Source organism: Pithys albifrons, chromosome 13 (assembly GCF_047495875.1).
Source record: "Pithys albifrons albifrons isolate INPA30051 chromosome 13, PitAlb_v1, whole genome shotgun sequence".
NCBI lineage: Eukaryota > Metazoa > Chordata > Aves > Passeriformes > Thamnophilidae > Pithys > Pithys albifrons.
This window is the reverse complement of record NC_092470.1, coordinates 8,383,251-8,408,038: the sequence shown is the minus strand read 5'-3', so window position 1 is coordinate 8,408,038 and position 24,788 is coordinate 8,383,251. Positions and strand designations below refer to the sequence as shown.

The 24,788-nt window shown below is 42.6% G+C and overlaps 1 protein-coding gene across 1 annotated transcript in view; it reads right to left on the bottom strand.

The window, feature by feature from the left end:
* Nucleotides 1-24,788, bottom strand: part of RFX7 (regulatory factor X7) — a 51,001-nt gene that overhangs the window by 7,552 nt on the left and 18,661 nt on the right. The window contains exons 2-8 of the mRNA XM_071568464.1: nt 20,780-20,813; nt 12,564-12,646; nt 11,632-11,754; nt 5,448-5,564; nt 3,593-3,677; nt 2,712-2,919; nt 635-927 (exon numbers count right to left, since the gene is read on the bottom strand). Of these exons, the coding sequence (XP_071424565.1) occupies nt 635-927; nt 2,712-2,919; nt 3,593-3,677; nt 5,448-5,564; nt 11,632-11,754; nt 12,564-12,646; nt 20,780-20,813 (943 nt within the window). The remainder of the gene's footprint in view (nt 1-634; nt 928-2,711; nt 2,920-3,592; nt 3,678-5,447; nt 5,565-11,631; nt 11,755-12,563; nt 12,647-20,779; nt 20,814-24,788) is intronic.

Here is a 24,788-nt window from a genome sequence, read left to right as displayed (position 1 = left end):
GACATTTTCATACAATTCTTCACCACGTGGGACAAAAAGACAGACAAACAAAGGCTAAAGAGGGGAGGATGTGTTCAAAACACTGCTCATTGTTAAGGTTTCAAAAGTGAGTTAAATACAAACTCACTATCATGCAGAAAAACTGGCTTACCTATCGAAATCAATAGCACAGTTAACATCTTAAACACAACCACCAACCTTCCCCCACTCCCCAGCCCAGTTCTGTGTGAGCAAAAGACAAAAATGTTCCATACTACAGACATCCACTCAAACATAAAACTGTAGCTGTGAATTAATGCAGGCCATTTTGCTTCCATATTAGGCCCTCAGTGACCCACACAACTGGTGTCAGCTCTCTCAGCTGGTTAAACTTCATCTCAAGGCTGGCTTAAATCCCCCTGTCACAATGACTTCAAAGACGAACTTGGTCTTTGCTACGTGGTCAGAATTCTGCTGCCTCCATATCAATCCTATAACTCCTGTGGTATAACAGAGCCAGGACAGAAAAGCACCAAGGGACCCAAGCCTTGAACAGAAACTGTTCTTCAACCCCACTGACATTACTGCTCAGTTACTGGCAATGTACAACCTCTTCACAGGGTAGTTTCTTCAGAGAATTGTTGGAAAGCGTTACCGGAATGGGGCTGGGGACAGCTGCCACAACAATGCCAATAGGTGGAGGAGACAGAATGGCAGGACTTCCATTAGATATACTGGTCACACCATTGGTTGTGCCTTCGGTTTTCTTTGCTGGAGACTCTCCTGGCAAAGGAGACTGCAGTTTCTGTTCTTGCTGCTTCTTCTGGATCTTACGCTGCAGCTGCTGCTTGGCATCAACAGGAGATGGCAGAGTTTTCACTTGTGGTTGAAAGGAGTTACTTTCAGCAGTAGGTATAAAAGCTGAGGGCTGGGGGATCCCTTTTATTCCTGAACACAAAAGAAAAAGAATGAATTATAACCAAACATACCCTGTCTGCTGTGGTGCCACTTCTCTATTTAACCCAGAGTGCACGGCAGGCATCTCCCCAGCTGTTCTGGGCACACCTCCACCACAAGGTACTCCCACCCACTTCATGCTCAAATCTATTCAGTGTTTCAGTTTACTTTCACAATTGTGACGAAATCTCTGTCTGTCAGACAACCTGGCCATTAGTTGCTAAAATACTGTGTACTGGCCTTTTGTTTCTAGTAATCCCACATGGCAATCTGTGTATCAGCAAAATCTCAACCCAAAGCACTTCACTGAACTGGCAGCAGAGGGCAGCGGGCACGTTTCAGAGGAGTCTTTAAAACCACCATGTGCAGTGGTTTTGTTTTGTTACCTGTGTCTAAGGCATCTTTAATTGAAAAATGTTTCCAGAAAGCTTAGTCACAGAGGAGCAGCTCTGAGCAGATGATACTATCGAACGACCAAGGCATTAAATACAATGCATCTGATATCAGAATGGATCAAAATCTCTGTGTGATCAGGGCTAATGGTGAAATATGGGCAAAAAGAGAAGCGTCCAGGGAAAAAAAGAGAAATGGAAAAGCTGAAAAAATGATGGAAATTATAATGGGAATATTTTCTTTTCTGGAGTAATTACTTTGCTGATCACAAGCAACCAAGTGGTGCTTCCAGGGTGAAAAACAGAGAGAGTTAGTCTCACCTGTACAGATAGTACTAGTTTCTCTGAAAAAATCACATCACAATTATGATCTTTATTAACAGTCAAGAGGATTAGCATGCTCTTTCAGTGACCAAATAACCTTGCTGAACTGCCCCTCTAAAAATGCTTTAACATTGTTTCATTTACACTTTGAGTTTACAGACTTTTAAAATACCTCCTAATCATGAATTAATCAACACAATTTTATTAGTTTACTATTTGGTTTTAGATGCTCAGCACAAGTGTAGAAACTGTGGTCTAGGAGTCCACCCTCTCACTAGCAGTCTGCATGTACCACGAGAGCTTGAATGCCACAACATGTCTCGACTTCCACAATTCCTTCTTCACAGAGCAGTGAAATACCCAAACAGCAATCCCTGGTGCACATTTCTTCTATGTGGCCTGAATACTGAAGGCAAGTAACACTGATAAGACAGTTGCCTTGATCTGAACACATTTTCTTGGTAGGCCTAGGTAGTACTTCCCAGAGGCAAGTCTGGGGCCATGTTGTGCACCTGCATGTCCCTCCTCATCCTTCATTTTTGTGATTTACTTCATCCACAGCCACCAAAACACACTTTAGATGATTGACTGATTTTGAGTATGCAGAAGGAAACAAACCACACCAAAAATCTGTTCTTGACAGAAAATTAAGGCAGACAATTGTTTCCAAATAAGGGCAAGTTATTAGACAGAAACACAGCTACACCAGAAGTCTGTCTACAATCCAGCACTGCAGCAGTACCGAACTCCTGATCTGGCCAAGTACATAAATTCAGCAAGTACTCACACACCCTAAAGTGCCTTAGAAGACCAGGGTCCTCACTGGAGGAATGGGAAAATCACAGACTAAACCTGAGAGTGCTGCTGATTTTCAGATCCTTACCAAGACTACCAGCAGGAAGAGTAATTTGCAGCAATGTGACTAAAATCACAAAATAACTGCCTGCTTAGTGCTCAGAGTCAGTGTTCAAAGCTAGCCCTGAAGAGAAGTGCTTCCTCAAACCAAGATGTTACTACTCTTAATAGAAAGATCCCCCATTTGCAGCATTATCTCCTTACCTGCTGGTGCCCCTGCCATTACTGTTAAAGCTGCCATTGACTTGGTACCAATATAGTGACTTTTTACAAGGAAACGAGCCAGTTCCAAGACTGTATCGAAAGGCTGGCTCAGCACTTTCTGGGCCCATTCACAAACGAGCCGACAGGCCGCAGAGATGACCTCCTCATCAGCACTTTGCAGCTGCCCAGATGGCTCTGCTCCATCCAACTAAACCAAACAGAGGAGGAAAGGTTACTTGAATTATTAAGGGTCACTAAGGTACAAAAACAGAGAGCAAACGATTATCAGAACCACCACAAAAACTGAGTAAACATGTTCACAGTTTTTCATGACATTGTGAGAATGAGATCAAAACATCAATATAAATTCAAAATTAATGTCTTAATGTTAAATCAAATCTACAGGTTGTTTCAAAAGAAATTAGATGAAACTGACATTTCTGGACAAAAATCACAGATAGAATCCCAATATCTGGACCAACAATTGCAGCTCCCCTTATTGAGAGTCTTGTCAACTCAGCAGCCACTGTTACCCAGGAACTGCTTCTCTCACTGAGGTATCTCTTCCCAAGCACTGACTTTTGAAAAAAAAAAGACTCCAGTAAAATCAAAGCAGAATCAGAGTAAAAAATATATATCTTGTGGTTGGCAACAATGTGGAAGTCTGCTTCACCTCCTAGATTAGTTCAATAGCACTGTAATTCATTATGAACTTTACAGAAAAAACATCAAACAATGATTCAAAATATAAGGATCATAAAGAAAAGTCTTAAAAACTGCACAGCTCCTCCCTTTGTTTTGAAAACTTCAGAGAGAAAACAGTGCAATAAATGTTAATTTTCAGAAATACATATATAAAAAGAAGCAAAGATATATCATACCCCATCTCCAGTTTTATGAAAGTCAAGGTTGGGCAGTGTTGGCATATGCACAAAAGCCTTCTTCCTCAGTCCACTGTAGCAATATGTGAACACCAATTAAGGTCTAAATTGTGTCCTTGTAAATTGTGGGATAGGAGGGAAGGGCAGCAATTCCTCTGATAACCCTCATAAGCTTTATAAGCAAACTCAACACAGAACAAAGAAATACTATCACTAACATGGTCTCACAGCCAGCCAGAATCAAAAGCCTGTCAATGGCTGTTTTCTTGGGCAGGTTGTTGGGCTTCTCCATCTGTGCAGAGGTGCTGGGTATGAAGGATTTCATTTGATGACACAGAACAAAAACTAAACATGCCAAGCAGCTTCAATTAGCTACTCAATATTCAAGTCATCAACATAAATTTGGACTAAGCTCTCTTCCTAAAATAGTATGAGAGAATGAAATTCCAAAAGTTAATCACTATTAAAAATATGTGATCCCAAATTTAAGTTCTACTTTATTTCCTCCTTCTAAGGCACTTCCACATGAAGTTCCCCATGATAACATAAAGTGTCTGATGAGGGCATGTCTTCCTAAGATTTCACACAGTTTTTGAGGCACTCTCTCCCCTTCCATGGTAATTCTTCTTCTGTAAAAATAGGAATAGAAAGACCCAGACTGATTGCATCAAATCAGCACATAAAAATATACTCCCTCCATTACTTGTACTCACTTGTTTACAGGTCGAACTACCAAATCAGCCCTTTTTTAACTCTCCACAGAATTATTCTGGGAGTTCAGTGTCTTTCCTCTGTGACACAAAAATCCTTTTCAGAATCACTAATTTTTCACACTCTGTAAATACATTTGTGTATCTCTTTCCTAGGCCACGGAGTTTGCATTTCCTTGCATTAACCTGGAGCATAATTACAGTAAAAGAAATGTAAGGACCCTGGGTATTATTACAGTAGGTGTGAGACAAGGTCATATTTTAATCATTTTGAATTAGAAACTTAGGAAACAGAACTTAAAGAGATCCCTTGGGTCAAGTTACAATTTTAACATATGATTTCTTCCTTAGCACTTCTCTAGCTCTATCCAGAACATGACTACTAAGTTTTGGATTCCACTGCTAGTTAATCCAACATCATATTTTGGGAAACAGTTTTACTGACACACATCCTCTCCATTTACTACAACATGGAAGGGTTTCTTCCTCCATGGAAGACAAGTAATTCTGGCCTGTCTGCTATCATTTAATTTTCCCTGTAAGCACAGGCTTCAAGTGAGACCTGGCCAAGGCCAGCACTGCAGCACATCCATAGCAGTAGTGTTAGCTGAGTGGTTTTTAATTAAAGCACCTCTGTGCCTTTTAAGCTTTTCATGCTCTCCCTCCCCTGTTTTACTGCAGTGCCTTTGGCTCCCCAGCATGTCAGGACACAGCAAGAGCCAACCCCGGGGAATGCAGCAGGTATTCCATTACTGTGTGAGGGCTTCTAAGGATTCTCAAGGGAGGTGCAATTCTCAACTTGGGAAAGACAAAATTGCTGCTGATAAAAAAACTGCTTTGAAAATCACTAACAGTTTTGGTTCCTTTATTCCAATATCTCTCTTTGCACTAAATTATGAGACTTCTTTGATTCCTCGCTGCTGTGACAACCAAGCGTCAGAACTGAAATTTCAGTACTAGTCCCCAAAGTTGTATCTTGCAACATAACACTGCCACAATTAATAATTTTTAAAGAACATTGGAAAAGTGTCTGCACATTTTATTTAACATTACTTCTACATTCAGCTGGTAGTTGAGCGATAATAACACATGTTCTCCAGGAAAATGCAGAACGTGGTACTGAGAAGTGTTCTAGCAAAGGATATTTTGATTTGCCTCTTGTGCCGAGACGACGGGCCTTCATATTTGGAAAGACATTTTTCATGATCTTTCCAAAGTCAGCAGCACTTAATGGGTGGTAGCCAAGATTGTCACAATAGCTCCTGCAAGAAAGAGAAAGAAAGCGTGAATGGAATCAAAGCTAACACAAGAGGCCAGCCGACATGTGAGACTCCATCAAAGGTTTTCAAAAGAAAACACTTATACCCGTCCATATTTAGAATCACATTTAACATTAATGAAGCTATCCACAACGAATTGAATGCATTAAAAATGTATAAACAGAGCTATTAATATCATAGTTTTTGCCTTGTTCTCTACTGAGTTCAAAGACAAGTCATGTGGAGACATAACAAGTACTGGCATTATCTAGAGCACAGTTAAGATTTACTCCACAGCTTAGTCTGAAGCATATGTTTCAATTCACTTATTTTAGGACATCATGAAAGCAGAGACCCTGTTCTAGCCAGAAGCAGAGTTTGAGTGTGGTAAGGCCTGAAGTCCTGCAGGAATATTTGAACAGCACTAGGTAAGAGATATGTCAATGTCCAAAGAGAGATTCTGTCTATACAACTTCAATTTAATAGACCTTAACAGAACTACATTTAAAACACACTTTCCCAGGGAACCAGCTTCACTCTTAAGGGTGTAACATAAGCATGTACAGAGGACCTAGTTCTCCTGCCTCTGTACCACTACGGAACTATGAGAGTGCTTGATTACAGACAACCCTATTAACAGTCCTTGTATTATTAACAGGGATTTCACCTGCTGCTGCAATGAAGATCACTGTGTGACTCAGTACACAACCTGATGATACAGGGGGATAAAGAAACAGAAGGTAACTATTTTGCCAAGTTTACTTATTCTATTAAAATGGGCATTGTTATCTGCCTTCAGTTCTCAAAAACAGCAGAAGGTATTTTGTTTCAACATTTGAGACATTTAAAAAAATATGTCCTTGAGGCAGAGAACAAAAATTGTTAATTTTGCTGCAAAAGGTGAATGTTCTGAAAATCACAAATGTATAAAGCAGAGGAGAAAACCATAAACTACCCTGGAAGGTTTACCTGCACAGCAAGTGCTTGAAGCTGCCCAAAGGCAGCAACGCCCTGTGCTGCACAGACACTGATGTGCTCTGGCCTAAACCGTATCGGTAAAGCCTTCTCAGCCAGATTCCCGACAGCCACAGAGCCAACACCACATGGCAGTGACCTCCTTTCCTGTGAGAACTCCTACCAGCAACACACAAAAACAACCTGCCTCTGAAGAGAAGAGGTGACTGTACATTATCCAGTGTGTGTATCAGCAGGAGAGCAGAAAAACAGTGACTTCATATCCCACAGTTGCCTGCTACTCTAATCAGGTACATACATGCAAACAAACCACTGGAAGCTCAGGCAGACAAAGAAAAAGCAGCAGTCTGAAACAGATGCTTCATCCCCAGCATCACCAGTAACAATCTGCATCCAAGCAGGCCAGTCAAAATGTCTTCTCTGCAAGCTGTAGCTCTATAGAAAGCTGTATATTTTTCTTGAGATACTTCCACTGCATTCACTTTCTCTGTAAAACCTCTAGTTATTATAGAGTAAGTATCTGCTGCTTTTACCCTGGCTGCATGTTGGTATCCTCCACTTGAAAAGCACCACTACAGATGTAATGATTTTGATGATAATAAACAGCAATATTTACGCTCTTTGGTTCTGGCACTCCCCTGCAGAGCCTGTGCCCACTTGCCTCCCCCAAGGACCAGGGCCACTCTGTCCAAACCAGGAGATGTTGCCTACAACCTGGCACACAGTCAGGCATCAGTCTAGTTTCTATATGGGACATCAAAAAGCTTCATCATATCCAATTTATACACCAACACATTTCATTTCAATGTATGTCAGTCACAGAAGCCGGATTCTGGATATGGCCCTTTGAAGTCATTACAAAGGAATTCTTCTCCCGCCTCACTGTACCCTCTTAGGAATCAGATGTTGCTTTATGTGTAATAAATAGATCTCTGTGAGCTTTCTGTCCCTTCCATCTTGCCAGGCCCCAGTGGATTTACACTCTACTCTGAAAATTCCTAAAAGGTGGGTCTTTGTTGGTTATTGATGCTGATTACAAGACTTGAAGTCTCAACCAGCGTGCAAAGGAGGGCTCTTCGAATTTCTCTGCCACAGTCAGCAGTATCTTTGACCAAAACTCAGTGATGTCAGTAAAATAAAGGAAAAAAACTCCAAAAAAACTCCCAGCAAAACAACAGGATTAGAGACCTACCAATCTATCTATCCACTTCAAAGTTAAAATTATTCCCTCCTCTGGAGAAAATAAATAAATAAAATAGGAATAAAATTATCTCCTCCTCAAGTCTAGCACATCTGGTGTAAGACAATCACTTGCTAGCAGCAAAAACATAGTTATATGGTGCCCTTGTATCCACACTGGCAGCTCCTGCAAGCTTGTGATTTCTGAGCTCAGTATTACCCTGTAATTTCAGTTTTCAGACAGATCATCCCACACGGCCCCTCCCCCTTCTGGCTTGGCCGAGAACCCTCCGTGTCCATCTGTGGTCTCTCATTGACTTGACACACAGACCAGGAGTCTCTCCCCTGCAGCTCCTGTCTCTGCTCCTTGCACTCTTGGCACATGGCTGAGCCCAGGAGCTGTCTCGCCGTTTGAAGGGTGGGTGGCAAACAGAGGGGGGGAGGGAAGGTCTACACAGAGATAGCAACAACAAGGGCCACGTGGTCGCTTTGCTCCTTTGTACAGAGCTCCCCTACATGATAACCAGAAAGAGGGTTTTTGGTGAGATCTTCAAATTCAATGTACTCCAGATATAAAATACCCTGGATGTGCACCTGAATTAAACCACACACACACAAAAAAATATTAACCCAGAAGCTAATGAAGACAGTCAGGCTATGCAGCCCAGCTTACGCAGCTTCCTGGGCAGAAAAAAATCATCATGAATAGCAAATGATAAAGAACCTACAGAGCAAAACAAAACAAAGTTCTTGGCTTATCCAACCTAGGCAAAACAACTGGTCTCCAAAAATGGGTTAGAGACAAGAACCTTAGGAAGAGGTAGGCTCTCATTAAGCTGACAATACTGGCACAGAAATGAGTCCTAATAATCAGGTAGAATGGAAAACAGATGTCTGAAAACCATTAGAGAAATGAAATTGCAGGTCAGACTCTCAAGAGCAGGGGCAGAGGTGGGAAACAACTGCTTTAGATAGTTTGGTTCTCAAAGAAATGTATAGGTAGTTGCTTATGGCCTAGGACTAGACTTTGCAACACCATAGGTCCCATCCTGTTCCTATCAAGGAACTTTATGTAAAAACACTGGATAAGCACTATCACACAATGTCAGTATGTACCTTGTGTCCTTTATGTGTTTAACAGACATGGTATTCCTATAACTACCGCCCTCTTCTGTGTTAGCTTCTGAAAATTCTTCTAACTTGTTGGTTAATATTCCTAACACTTTAGTGCACATAGTCTATGCATCAGGTGGCATCAAGTGGCCTAGCAGCCAGTAAAGTGAGGATTAATGATTTACAGACTAAAGAAAAGAGATATGGGATGACTCAAAGACCTCCTAATCCATATTAAGCGTATCAAGTGAATCTTCAGGGCACCAAACTTAAATATGAATGACTTTCTTCCCTTGCGTCACAGCAGTAGAAGCAAGATAAGAGGACTCAAGTGTTGACTGAATGCTCAACAAATCGTTTCGTGGGCCAATAGGGATTTTGCCTGCATAAATACTGCAGGACTCCACTTAAGACTTGAAATTGTAAGTCTCTGAACTCAGCTAAATCTACACCTGGCTGTGTCCAGAAGGGTGTTTACTGACAGCGACAAGATACCCAAGTAAAACTGACTAAAAAAAACCCATAAAGGATCTGATGGGAAGCAGTATCCATTCACTGCAGGCCAGGTAACATGTTAGGCAGCTCCCCTTGAGCTCCTATATTTTCCAGCCTGTGTTCCTCCACAACTCCCAGAGGAGGCTGGCAGAAGAACCGTGTGTCCCCAACAGAAACACAGCTCCCTGCAGCTCAGCGCATTCTGTCAGTGCAAGCAGCACCACAGCACCAACAAGAGGTGAACCAGCTCTCATCTACCTCCTTTCTGAAATTCAGCTGCAAGCTCTCAGCCTGCCCAAGTGCTAGTGCTTTTATAATGGTGCATTTTTGATTTATTTTATCCCTTTCAAAAGAAACATGAATCCATTCAGTTTTATCCAGTTAGAGACAGGAATTCACAATTAACTTGAAGAATAACAAAGCATAAAGAGAAGTCACTGTGTTGAATAAGCTTAGTGAGAACAGGCTACTGAAACATGGAGGAGCTGAAAACACTATCAACATCTGCCAATGGGGGACTTGTGTGCAGTGCAAGCTTCTGTCTTTCCCTCTTCATAGAGAAAAAACACATGAAAGGTGATGCAAAAGGCAATTTTGCAAGATTTATTTTGACCAAAATTTACAGCAGGACTAGAGATGCTGGTATGATGCAGCATCCTCCGAAGCCTTGCACTTCTGATTTATACATGCAGAGTGCAAGAACTTGCTCACTGTGAGCTCATGAGACATCCATCTCTGCACATAAAAGAGAGAAATGGGAACTTGTTAATGTAATAGAATGAGTTTTGAGAGGTCTTAGGCAAAAAAAAAAGACTTATCAAAACTAACTCTTATGTATTTATATGCCTGTTCCCCACATCCCACTCCAAGTCTACTTCTCCTTTGGTGTGCAAGAATAGCTCATGAAAATATTCAAAGAAACTGAATGTTTCAAAAACAGAACAGCAGCTTTCAAAGGAGAACAGATTTCAAACATTTGATATTTTCCTGAATATTTGCTTGCCGCTCTTATTTAGTAAGAGGAAAAAAAATACAATACACAAATACTTGATGCAGCTACATACAAAGCCATCCAAATTTCACACTCCACAATCTGTAGATGATGATTTTTCCGGGCATCTGCAGCTTGGCACAGCATGGAAGCCAAGCAGATTTGTTGCTGAAGCAGGCCATAAATTATTTAATAAGAAATATATTTAAGAATACCGCTCCCATCCCTGTCCCCGCGCAGCAGCTGCCGCTGTTGCCGTGTCTGCGCGAGCGGCTGCAGCTCCGGGATTGGCCGCCCCGGCGCGCCGGTGCCATTGGCTGCACTGCCCGCTGCGTCACCGCGCCAGCCCTGGCGAGAGCGCAGAAATAGGTGTGTGCATGTTGATCAACCCCAGGCAAGCGAATGCCATCACGCTTCAGCTCAATCACAGTGAAACACTCGAGCAGAGAGAGTTAATTAAAAGGAGGTATTTGCAGAAGGCAGCCCTGCAATAACAGTTACTATGGGGTGAATCCTGTAGGCACTTAGGAGGTGAAGGGATTCAGCTCACTGCAAATTACTGTAATCGTTCAGATTATGGAAATATTCATACTAGATCATAAATCTGTTACTCATCTTCAGGCAACTGGGCTGAGGATGATTATTTTTTCTCCCTCCCCCGTGGGGTATGTTCTGTAAATGAATTCAAATCCAGCTTTCATCAGACAGCTCCCTCTCCCTTGCTTCTAATCGCTTTCTCATTACATGGTAGCTTTGAGACTTGACAACACAGACTCGCAGTGGCCTTGGTTACTGGTTTCATACATATTCAGATACATTGTGCCTCTGTAGAAATCAGGTTTGCTGCAAAAAGGTCCAATATTTATGCATTATTCTGGAAAGAAAAGTGTGATGGGCAAGATCGTATGTGCAAAATAGCTGCATTTCCAGAGGGAACAATTCAACCCCTCATCCTTGTTAAGGCAGTCATGTATGTATGTAAATACAAGCAAGCCAAAATGTACTATAAGACAGTAACTGATGCTTTTTACCTGTCCTGCTCTGTCCACAAAACAAAACCTATATTCACACAGATTCACACACTTGTTAAGAAATACCTCTACTTTCCCTTCAGCACATGTATTGCACAATTTAAACATCACAGCCTTATCTCCAGTGGCAGAAGTCATGAATACAGTTTGCCTCACTGCAGCCAGTGTGTTCTCAGGTACATCAGGCCCTGTCCATGCACACCTGTGGGGTACCTGCACAGTCAGTGCCACACAACCTCCACACTTGCTAAAGCCATATGTATGGATCCAGTCCATGAGCACTCACTTGTATTCATCATAAACCTCCTGCTTGGGAAGGGATGTCTCAGGGTGCTCTTCCAGGGTGTTCCGTATCCACGAGAAGGCGTGCATCTGCTGGGCACGGCTGGATGACGTGGAGATCTGGTCACTGGGGAAAGAAGCAGCAGTGCTGATGAAGATCCACTCTACAGTTCCTCCTCAGTTACAAGAATTAATAACTGTCTGCCTGCTTGGGTGGAGAGACAGACACAAGGAGGGCCAGCACCTCACACATTCAGCTATTCCTCGAGCCATGGGCAGCAGTTCTCTCCCTCCTTCACCCACGATTCAATGAAGAGACTCCACACTCCAGTTCTTGACTGACACGCAGCTGCGAGTACACAGCAGCAGGTAAGAGTTCTGCTTTCCCTCTTAACTATTCCTTACTGGCCACCTCTAAGCTTTTGCCCTCTTAGTTTGCCAGCTGCCCTTTGGAAACACCCAGCTTTCCCAGAAGATACTCAAGAGTGCTTCCTACAGGCACTTGCCTGCCTATAACCATCCTACTGGGAACATATGCTATGATTTTGTCATGCTGTGATCTGCAGGTTGGTTTTCTAGACCTTCCTTTAGTCAAACAAGTGTTACCAGAAATACCATTAGCTTTTTCTTTCACCCACCATCACATTTATGTTGCTATTTTATCACTTCACACATAAATAGCGAAGGAACGATTACACTTTGGCTGTGAAACGCTTTCTGTGATGACTCTTGCATTTTAGGAGATTTATATTTACAAGCTAGTCACGCAATAAAGACTGTAAAGTTTAAAAAAACCCAACTAGTCTTCAGGAAAAGAACAGTCCTTACTGTTTAATAAGGGGCTGCTTCTGCTACAACCCACATCATGTGAATGACTCCCCAGCAGCTCAGTGCCACAGGAAGTAAAACAAGTTTTCAGTGCAGTCACACACATACCTTTTGTCTCCATTGTTGGGACCCGAAGGCAGCTGAAGGTAGAGGTAGAGTTTCTCTAGGTCTGTAAACTTCTCAACTTCTTGCTGGATAACAAAGGTGTTTTGGTTTGGAGGGGGAAAAAGGGATAGGGAGAAAAAGCAAACAACAAGAGTTGAGCTTGACAGCTAAAAACTGTCATCTGACAATGTATTCCTAAATAATACAATTTTAGACAAGAAAATATTCACTTATGTGAAAGAATGTGACAAAGCACTCTAGGGCTAGAAATGTGATTTCCTATTTTAAAAGTACTTGTTACAATTACAAAATTCACATGCAACAAAAGCAAAATCTGGAAAAATGTCAACAACAGGTCACTTCTGCAACCAGACATGTAGCCTGAGAACTTTGCCTTCTCCAAGCACGTATGAAGCACCTCCGGGAATCCAGCATCACAGCCAGCTCTGCTGCAACAACATGGAAGGTCACACCTGATCCTGCAATCCACTATATATATTAAGAGTTAACTGTCACAGACTTCAGTGAAGACAGTTTAAAACCCATTTATGTACATATGCTTTTTTTTTTGTTCCCTTTGGAAATCAGTTACTGAACTTGTTACTGCACACAAGCCATTCAGTCACATGAATCTCAGTGGTGCCAGACTCTTTCAGAGGACACCAGCTTAGGATCAGACACAAGAGGGAGTTTAACCTGGTGTATGCAAACAGTGACTGCTACACACTAACTAGGTTTTGGTCACCTGAAAAGAGCTACATCGACTCAAAAATATTAGGAAAAACAGTTGTGTTAACGTGCTCAGGCCTGCTCAGCAGCAGTAGTGTGAGTCAAGCCATACAACAAGGAGCACAGGGGCTCTCCTTCAGGAGGATGGTGAGAAGCAGTGCCTGAGGTGGGGCACCATCAGTACAGTCAGACACTCATATGATCCCTTTTCAAGTCAGAACGCAGCTTTTGGATTACTGTTAATTCACTTTTTCTTTACTGGTGTCTTACTGCCAACGGAACCTTTTCCAAAAAGGAAGACAAATGGAGGGAGAGGAGCCACCAGGCAGTGAGACCTGGCTGTCTACTTCAGTAATGAGCAGAATGGAGAGTGAGAAAACTATAAACCTAAACTTCACTTCAGACTGGGGCTCCCTGTGCCACCCAGTCACGTCCAGATCCACCTCGCTTCAGCTGGCACAAAACGGACAGAGCAGCACCAGAGACAGGAGAGCTCCCATTCCCCTCCCCTGGTTTGCACCCAGTGCTCAGGTCCCCTCCCGGCCCCGACTTCAGGCAAGGACCAGCAGGACATGCTGTCCAAGGCAGGATCTGGGAGCTCCATAATCCCCACCAGCTGAACCCACCGCAAAACTGCTGCACAGAACTGGGCCACCAGCAATGCCACAGACCTTCTCAGAGCCAAGAGAAACACTTCCAGCAGCACACAGGTAACAGACACGAGATTTGTTGCTTTTATAAGCAGCAAACCACAACATTTGGTTGGGGTTTTTTCCTCTGACAAACTCCTGAAATTTGCTGACACCGATTTCTGTGTGGCTCTACAGCAGCTTACACAGCAGTGGTGCTCCGACCACCAAATATTCAGAGAGGTATTTCTTAATAATGGGTGCATTTTGTCAAATTTTCTGTTCTTCCTTTCCTGCATGAATCACAGCATTTGAACTGGTGGGTTTCCCATTATCAAAAAGATCAACATTCTTCAAAGAAGTTACAGAAAATTAATCATTTTTGAGAAGACAGAAATTTAGCAACTACAAGAAAATTTGTACTTCTTTATTAGACACTCCCTCTTCCAAGGAATTTAGCTCATTTTGTTTTAAGTGGCAAAGGCCCAATCAGTGCACCAAAGGACCCTGTTAGGCTGGGATTATCTTGCACAGTAAATGCTAACCCATGAGGCAAAAGCATCCCATGCAAACAGAAAGCCCCTGTTGATTCTGACACCAAAGTGGAAGACAAACTCTCACTCCCAAACCTGATGTGCCTGAGTGTGATATGAAAGGTGAAGTTTTAGAAGAAAGACTAAACCTTTCAACCAAATGCACTGAAGGAATCTCAGTGCCCACTGCAGCTGAAGCAGCTTCTATGACACTGCAGGAGGAAGGGGCTGTGCTGGAAGGGCCCTGCCTGAGCCACTCTGCTATACAGGCCTCACTTGGCAACTCCCCTAATGAAAGAAAAACAAAACAACAATAAAACCCAACAACATATGGGTAAAGAAAAAAATTTGACTGGGATTATGTTAGCTGAACATTTTCCAAAGGATGCGAGTGAGGCAGTGACTCTCACCAGCATAACTCATCCTGCACTGAGGATTATGCGGCTTCCTCACATCCCCAGCAGGGACAGCTGCACAGGGATGGTACCTCACTGTCTGCACCCAAACCCCACTCCTGGCCATGCACTTTCCTGGGCACAGAGCTTCCAGCAATGGCTCAAGGGAAGCCCTGGGAAGGCAGGATCTCCTCAGAGTTAACTGGAGTCACAGGGAGTTCACAGAAGTAAATCCTACCTGGGTGGTAATTAGATGAACTTAAGCTTATTAGATGAGACTGAATCTATTTAGAGAAAATCATCTTAAAACTGAAGAAGTGGCAGCAAAGAGATGGAGTGTGACAGTCAGTGCAAGTAGATGCAGGAAAGACTGCATTTTGCTTAGTTGAAAGATTTGTTAAACATTGTTTTGTTTAGTCTGTTTTCTCTGAACATTTCTAAAACCCTCAAACCTGGTTTACAGTCATGGTAAGTACAGTCTCTTCTCCAATCTCTGCTGACATCCACCAGTTCTCAGTGCTAAAGGTCTGGTGAATTCAGTAACAACTGCAATTACTGTTACTGTGATTCTTCAAAGTATCAAGACTTTTCAATTTTTTAATGCTATCAGAATCACAGAGCTTAGGAAGGTGTAGGAACATTTCAGCTGGCCTACTATCTACTGACCAAGAAAAAGGTTTATTCGCTCTGAGTTTTTCTTTGTGCTAATTAGGATACATATGGAAAGAAATAAAAAGAAACAAGAACACAAAATATACTATAAATTCCCACCCCACCCCCCAAATAGGTCAATAGTGTGGGAAAAAGTAGGTCATTAGAGTGGAAGAGAGTCACAGCATCAAAAGGAAGAATGTGATGCTGGCATCATCTTGGACAAATTCCCCTTTGTGCAGCCTGTTAAAGTTTATGCTGCTGTTGTTCTAAAACCCACACAGCATGTACAACATCTGGGGAATCCTTTTCTGCTACTTAAAAGAATCTAAGTAAAAATCCTGCCTGAAGTTTCTTGACCTTGATTGACTGGTTCTATCAAATCAGATGAAGACTGTCTAACTCTCCAAAGGCTATTTATAAATCATATTTCTTGAAGCTGCATTAGAGACATCCATAAGCATGTGAACTGCCTGCAGGATTGAGGTGTAAAGGCAGTGCAAAGCATCACTCTGGGACTCCTGCTCTTCACACATTACCTTTATCTTCTGGAACCAGAACCATACAAAACAAAGGAAGATTCAATGAAGATGGGGAGCAAGCAGCGTTCAGACTTATTTTCAGCACTTGGCTTCAATTTAGCCAAAAATCTATCAGGTACTCAAAATATTTCAGTGATCGTATATAGTGAGGCAGAAAAACAAAGGACAAAGAATTAGAAACCTCAAGTCACAGCTATGCAAAGACTTTCAGTAACATATAAAGCAGCAGCAATCTCTGGTATTTCTGTTTTGCTATCAAATATAGATAGTTCACTACAGAAATGCACAAAATAAGTACCAAGCAAATTAAACCAGAGATCAGTGGCCACAGAGATCTGCTCCAAGTGAATCTGCCCTTTTGCTGCCTAAGACATACACAGAACAAGATTCTCATGGAAACAGATGCAACTTTCTTTTCCAGGCACTTTGGTTGAGCAAATAAACAGCTGTGAAATAAACCACAATGGCCAAGATGTTGTGGGGTTGGGGTTGTTTTTAAATGAAAATAGCAGGTTTTGATACCTGGTTCCATTCAGTGAGACACTGACTGAACACTGCGAATTTTTCCAGCACAAAGAGACAAAGATCAGTTCAACACAGAATGTGGCTAAGGACCTAATCTGTGTTACAGGTAACATGCGTTTATTCATGTTTCTGCTTGAACCAGAGAACACAGAGAACTGACCATGAGTCCCCAGAATCACAGAATTTCTTTCAGGTTTTCTGACCTTGGTGGATTGGTTCTCTCCTTCTAGTTTTCTCTGACTGCTGATCTACTGTCAGGTCACAAACATTAGTCAAGTTTCATTCTAAAGGTGTCAAAAGGGAATGCCATAGGAAAACTCCAGGGCATGTGCTTTTTCTGGATTGTTTTAAAGAAGAAAATATCCAATCAGGTCAAATTTTAAATAAGATAGAGGAAGAATATACTAATAATCAGAAGAGCTGCAACTTCTGTAATGTGCATAGTGCAAATGTCAGTCAAATTTCAACTATTCCAAATTTCCACAATGAAAGCAGAATTACAGGTTATTTCTGTCCTTGAGTTCTGGTGAAGGGGGGGCTGAAGGCCAGGGGCACTTTGCAAGCTTTATGCAAGACTACTATTTTAGCGAGCATGGACTGCTCTTAATATTTCTTTCCACATTTTGAGTATTTATAGACAACTACACACTAATCAAGTTAAAAAGGCTATGCCAATGGCAATGTAACCTGTACCTACTGGCAGAATGGTCCTAAAACTTGTCATACTTCAGCAGAACAAACATCTATTATTTAACAACCAGAACTAAAAATAGCAAAGTAGTCAAGCAATCATCTCTCCATTTACGAATAGAGAAACAAGCAGCAAAGGTTAAACAAGTTGCTCAAGGTCAGATGGTTTGTTGGAAATATTATCAAGACAGATAAATAATAATATAGTAATATCATAATCCTGGAAACAGAACCTATTACTCTAGAAAGGAGCCAATAAACACATTTGATGTGCCTTCTCTGAATAGAAGCAGAAGCATATTTCAGGTGCTAAACATTCCAAACAAGCCCTAAAAGCACATGGCAGTTTTGTTGTGAGTGTCCCAGCAGAGCTGCCAAAGCTTCACAGAGCTCCTGCCTGTCTCCTGGAGGGCCCAACAGACAGAGCCTCCTTCTCTGAGGGACCGTCACACCCCCTCACGTCTCACACTGTTGATGCTGCTCCAGCACCAGCAGCTCTGGTTTCCAAGGCCATCGATCCACCACTCACACCAGCACTGACCTCTTCTCAGGGAACTAAGGAAACAAACCCCAACCTTATGGAGCCTACCCTTCTAAAAATCAGGTTCAAAAGTTCACTTAGTATGTGGTTACAAATATAACAAGCGAAGTCATAAGAGAATCTACTGCTAGACATGTTTACTGCAGTTAAAAAGATGTTATAATGAATTTTTAATGACTGTTTACACCACAATTCTTGCTAATTATCTTTTTTTGGATTGCACAGTACACAATGATTTTCTTATGATCTTCCAGAAACTGACAGTATGTCAGAATGTAAGTGGTGCAGGATCACAAATAAGAGGCAGGTTAACTCTGGACTCTTGCAAGAGCAGCTGCAGCCCCAGTGCCCTCACAGTGGCTGCTTTCCACAGCCCTCTGCTACTGGAGACCTCCACAACAGACTGTTGCCATCACCTCTGTTTCTTCTTCCTATTCCTGTCTTTCTCACTCAGCTGTGTTGAACTAGGCAGCCTATACCCCTCTGTGTGTGGCTCTGCACACTGTGGCTGTGACTGGTGCTACCAAAACAGCCATTCAGAGCTACAAGGCTGTGGCCTCTTAGTTTGATGTGCTTTTATTCTGTCTTGCAGCTCATGGCCTTCCAAAAGCACATAAAAACACAGAAACTGTTCTGCCACAATTCAGCTTAATTTTATTTCCTCAAATGAATCTGATCTTGGATTTTTCTTTTTTAAACTACCTGAACAGCATTAGATCTACCTTTGCTAACCTAGAGTGGCTTTTCCACTGTTGGCACGACTCCTCTGAACTCATCAGCAGGACAGACAAGGAGGCATCTGGAACAGAAAATTAGACCATCAGGACACTGCTGCTCTGTTCCAAGTCAAGCCATGGAGATTGCTTTGCATTCCAGACTTCTCTGTCAATCCATGGGGTGAGACCTCACCAATATCCTCATACAAACTGATGAACTTTGTGTACCCCAGTACATGAAGTCCACAAATCTGCAGAATTTAATGCAAAACCAGTACTACTGTAATCCCATTTCCTTAAAACGGATTTCCAAAAGCAGATGACTGGTTAAGCTCCTGATTATTTACTCCCTTCTCCAATGCTACTTAGAAACACCTACCCCAACATTTATTCACCACAGAAATACCTGGTGTTAATGGAGTTTTACATGTGCAATTTTGCAATTTGCCTTTTTGCCACTGACATACAAACAGTGAAGCCCTCAAGACACCAGCCTTGTGTCCACAAATGTCAATGAGGAATAAAGTGGGTAAAAATGTCATTTTGCATCACTGTGTCAGTTGGGTGCACCCAAGAACTTTTCAAAAGAGGTAACATGGGCTCCGAAGTTTTTCTGCAATACAATGCAGCTTAAATCTCATACAACAATACATTAAGATATTTTAAGGTGAGTGTCATTTGAACTAGCCTTTGATAATGTGATTTTAAGGAGTACTCTTAGTTAGCTCAGCCATACAGCTGAACAGATTCTCTGATAGTATCCAGATGGTTTCTATGTCCTCTTTTTATCTTACCCGCTGGTACTTCTGGATGAAATGCCAAAGGTAGAAAGTCAGGATAAGCAGTCCCTTCCAGTCTTAAGATTTATGAACTCAAAACTCTGATTTAAAGAAACTCACAACCTGCTCACAATTAAAAACAAACAAAACCTCTTTCGTAGTGCACCCCAGAAATAATCTCTTATCACTGCCTAGATCTTGTTATTTTAATGCACGAAGAAAGCTGATGTTTTTGCATTTCAAAGGCTTTTCCCTCTTCAAAAAATGATCTCTCTGTCCTAAGCAGTACAGCAGAGCTAACAGGACCTGTAGTGCTGCACATTTCTGGGAAGGTACCCAAGATGGTAAGCAACTTTTGAGGTTAGCAAGACTTTAAAAAAAAACCAAAACCAAACCAACCAAAAATCTGATGATTATGACACCTGCAAGACTTTCACAGAGACCAGGACATTGGTGAGGCCACACCTTGAGTGTTGTGTTCAGTTCTGGGCCCCTCAGTTCAGAAAGGATATTGAGGGGCTGGAGCGAGTCCAGAGAAGAGCAACAAGGCTGGTAAAGGGACTGGAGCACAAGTGCTGTGGGGAGAGGCTGAGGGAGCTGGGGGTGTTCAGTCTGGAGAAGAGGAGGCTCAGAGGTGACCTCTGCACTGTCTGGAACTGCCTGAAGGGAAGTTCTGGCCAGGTGGGGGTTGGTCTCTTCTCCCAGGCACTCAACAATAGGACAAGGGGGCACGATGGGCTCAAGCTCTGCCAGGGGAAATTGAACTTGGATATCAGAAAAAAATTCTTTCCAGAGAGAGTGCTCAGGCATTGGAATGGGCTGCCCAGAGAGGGGGTGGATTCACCATCCCTGGAAGTTTTTCAACAGAGATTGGACGTGGCACTGAGTGCCATGATCTGGTAAAGGGACTGTAGTTGGACCAAGGGTTGGACTTGATGATCTCGGAGGTCTTTTCCAACCCAATCCATTCTATGATTCTATGATTTGTCTGCCAGGCTTTGTGCAAACATTCAGTTCAATCTAGTCCTTCCTTAAAATGTAGTCCAGCCATGAATTAGCTGTTCCAAGGAAACAACAGTAAGAGCAATTATTGCTGTCATTAAAGGTCTACAGAGCAGTGAAAGGTGAAGGCACAATAAGCTTCCTGCATACTCTGATCTATGCAATAAATAATCTTGCATTTAATAAAATCATACTTACAAAAGCACTCAGTCACCCTTCTGTGCTGTACCACCTACACTGACAGTCCTACAAGGGGCAGTCACAGCCACTGGCGCTGGAAACAAGAGGTCAATATTCCATGGAAAACAAACATCAAACCCACATCATGTACTTTTTTCACAATGGCAACTAACTTTGATCACATTTACTGGTAGTCCTTTAAAGCACTGCTAAGGAAAGGCTTCCTAATAGCTGTTAGTCTCCAGAGCCATCTATTTTGGTCCTGCAGTTTATTAAATATTGAAAAGCATTCTGGAGTTGTACTTACCAAAATGCAGTCCACTTTAGATTGTACAGTTTTGCTAGATGTGAGGGAAGAGAGAAGAGAAATACTGAATTAATCTAAACAGCAATGACAAAACCATTACGTATTAGAATTTCTATCAGTGCACTACAGGCTTTATCTGTTACTATGTGAAATATCCTGCAAGTCTATGGAGTAATACTCATTCAGCTGTTTTTAAGTAGAAAGTCACCCAAACTGAACTGCTTGTTACAATTCTTGCTGTTTTGTTCTTTTATGTAAGAACTGCATTTTTTAACGAAATACCATTGCAACTGAGAGCCATTATCCCAAGGTGCAATATAGCCAGGATGGATGTCACTACTTCTATTGCAAGCTCTTACACAATTCAGATGCATTTGACTTATTTTCCTGTAAACACAGTTAACATCCCCCTCTCCCCACTTTAGTAAATCCCACCACTTTAAGACATTTATTTCTAGCTTTCCAAAGAGCTGCTACAAAGCAGAGAACTGTTATTCCACTGGCAACATTTGAGTTTTCCAGGTTGGTCTCTCTACCTCCCAGCTGGCTTGTTAAGATGACATTGGGTGGGGACTGAATTCAAGTATGTCATAAACGACCTCAGTGCATATGTCAGGGCAGGCAAACAGTATGGAATTTATTATACTTTGTATAAACACACCCATAAGCAGCTTTCGTGTTTCCTAAGGGTGCTGTACTTCAGAAGCTTGGTCTGGCTGCTTTAGTTGAAGGCATTTTAACCCTGCTCTGAAGAGGAGCAGGAGCTTTCACACACAGAAACCCTCAGTCTTTACTGCTGCAGGATACCGACTGAAGAAGCACCAAGCAACCATTTTTTTGAGTTCAGAGAGCGGTTCTTTTCCCAGTAGAATAAAACACAACTCAATCTCCTGCTAACACAACAAAACATCTCACTGGCAGTTATTTTACTTTTCTAGAGGTGCTACCACAAACAAGGGCAGTTAAATGCCTCCCTGATATCTGATCCCGTCAGATCTCGGAAGCTAAGCAGGGTCAGACCTGGATTAGTACTTGGATGGGAGACCTCCTGGGAAATGCCGGGTGCTGTAGGTTCTAGTCCTGAGGACTTCACTGTCACTGTTCAAGCTCGCTCGGCCGTGGCAGATGAACCTCAGGACTTAAACGGTGGGGCCAGTTCTGCGCACGCTGAGCCTCACCTAAAATCCACTGCGCAGGCTGGAAGGGCACACCCACGTGGGGACAGCCCTTCCCAAATCTTCGTTCTCGAAGCTGAGCCACACACACACACCACAAACAAAGCTAGACCAGGTCAGGCATCTCATGGATGTACTAAAACCATAAGAAACAAGCAAAACAAACAGCTCTAGTTGTCTGGTGGTGATAGAAACCAGCATCTACTGTTGCATCAGATGCTCAAAGAGGCAGGAGTTTGGTTGTCCTGCTTGTTACACCCACTTCAGTTTGAAACCAGACAGACTAAAAATCTGTATTGTAAAGGTTGCTAATACTTATGCCCCTTCCTACACAAGAACTGCTCGTGTTATAGTGACAGAATACAATAAAATATTTCAACAAGTAAGAATATTTGAAGAGTCCACTGAGTAGACACATCAGCAGAAATCCACTTCAGCTGACTTTGTGCAGGAGAAGCCATCAGATGAACAGACACTCAGGAACGACACCATGGAGACAGTAAAGCAGAACTGCTGGGGATTTGTAAGAACAGGGAATGCTAAGGATGGTAAAATGGGAGCTCTTCCTTGCCTTGAGAAAGATGCTGTAGCAATTGAAGAAAGGAACCTAATTGTCATCTCACTCATCAAAACCCACCATCTTACCAGAGAAGTCCAAGGACACCAAGCATGGAAACCTCCTGCTGCTGTCACTGTGTCTGACCCAAAGGTGACACAGTTGATCCAGCAGCACTTCACCCTGGTCTCCACCTCATCCACTGCCTCCAACCCCTAGCAAGGTCCCACAAACTCTGTGGATCCACAGCCTCTCCTACACAGCAGCAGGCAACAGGAATCAGTCATATGTGCCCATTGTTCTACCTAAACCTTTTCTATGGCTTCACATGACAGCTTAAGCAGAAAAGAAGCATGAAGAGTAAGGCAATGCAGGGTACAGACATAACAAATTTAGTCCAAATACAGCCTCTGCTCTACAGAGTTGCAGACAACAACATGTGCTGGGCTTTCCAGAGGAGCACTCTCCAGCCAGCATGGCTTCCGTCCTGTTACAGGTTCTGCCAAACTCCTGTTACAGGTTCTGCCAAACGGAGCTTCAGCACGCCCATTCACATTAACATTTTTTTCTTGCAAAAAAAAAGAGGCAAGTTGCCAGGAGGCAGCTGGGCAGGAGATCCCTAGAGCTGCCTTTTATCTCCAAATATCAGTCTGAGTCAGGAAATGTAAACTCTCAAATTTAGTTCAGGCTCTTCCAGTTGTGAGCTCTGCTCCTACAGCACCAACCAACAGTGCCGAGGAGCTGCAGCAGAGGAGCAATAATAAGGCCAGTAAATACAGCTTCGCTGTGTTTCCTTTTGTCAACTGGTGGCACAAAAAGGACAGTCAAGTTCATGTCCTCCAATCTGCAAGCAGATGTTGTGACGTTTTAAAAGGCAAAGGTCCCACAGCTTCAGCAGGGATAAGAATGATCTCTATTTAAACAGCAATTGTTTTCCATCTCCTGCTCCATACTCCACAGTACACTGGGAGGGCACCATTAAAATTTGTTAGTGGTATACTGAGACTTCTTTCTTCCTAACCAGAGGACAGATTAAAGTGGTCCAATTCTATAAAGCCTGTGCCTAATGACAGAAATGTTTCCTAATTCCCTTCCAGTGGAGGTGATGCACATCAAAGTCAAGCAATGGCAACCCTGAGCAATGACCCCTTTGACCGGGAAGGTACTGGGACAGTGACCTTCTCATGGTCCTGAGCATTGCACTGACATGGACATGTTCTGTCTGGTAACAATGTAGGACACATCTCCATGGCATCAGGAGGCAAAAGGACAGGTGACAAAGGTGGCAAAGGGACAGCAGTCTCAGTTACACCAGCCACCTGTGTTTATTTCACTCCACTTCTTCCTTCACTAGCAGGACAGATACACTTTTAAAGCTGAAGTTTCATTTACCAATAAGTAAGTCTGTTTCTGTCTCTGTCAAGTGCATCCCTTACCTAATTACTACTGCAATTATAGTCCCTGCAACCAGAATCTCAACAAGGCTGAATGAGGCCCTACACAGAGCCACTTCTAACATCTGGAGGGCATACCCACACACTTTGCTGCAAGTTCAGGAATAGGTGCAGGAGAGCAGCAGGAATGATAGATGTTCTTGTAATGAAAATAACCATTTGAATCTATTAGAAACCTGAGCCTATTGGAAACTAAACTCTGAAACTGTACCTTAAGCCCACAGCCAGAACTGCTCCTCCTGGGGGCTCACTGACACTCACCCCCATTTAGAATCACAGCTAATGTTACGCTCTCTTTCAGAGCTCTTCATGCTGACAGTCTTCCTGAAGTGAAACTAGTTCACTTACTTGATCTCAAACATAGTTCAGGTCACTTCAAGCAGTTTTATCCAGGACAAGACTTCTGATTCTGGGGGTAGCTGTCTCTTACGAGCAATAAGAAAGGTGGTTGCTTTGACAGCTGCCTGGGATTTACCGCCTTGTGCCCCATGATCCAACACAAGCACCTCAGAGCATAAAACTTGTCATCAAAACTTTGTCCCCCACAAAAAAACCCCAAATTACTGACACTATCACATCCAAAAATGAGACATTTGTTCAGTAGGTACCACTGCATTGATGTCTCAAAGTTAAGGCACACTGAGTGACTCAAGAGGGACGCAGTCCTGTTGTACTGTCTACAGCAATGCTCCCCAAAAATGTCAGCTCTGCTCCAAACACAACCTGGTCACTGACCATCAGCCACTGCAAAACATGAGCCCAGCTTCTACTAATCAGTAAAAAAGCAGAGAAAAGAAGGTTTCTCAGTCTGTTTGCAGCAGCAG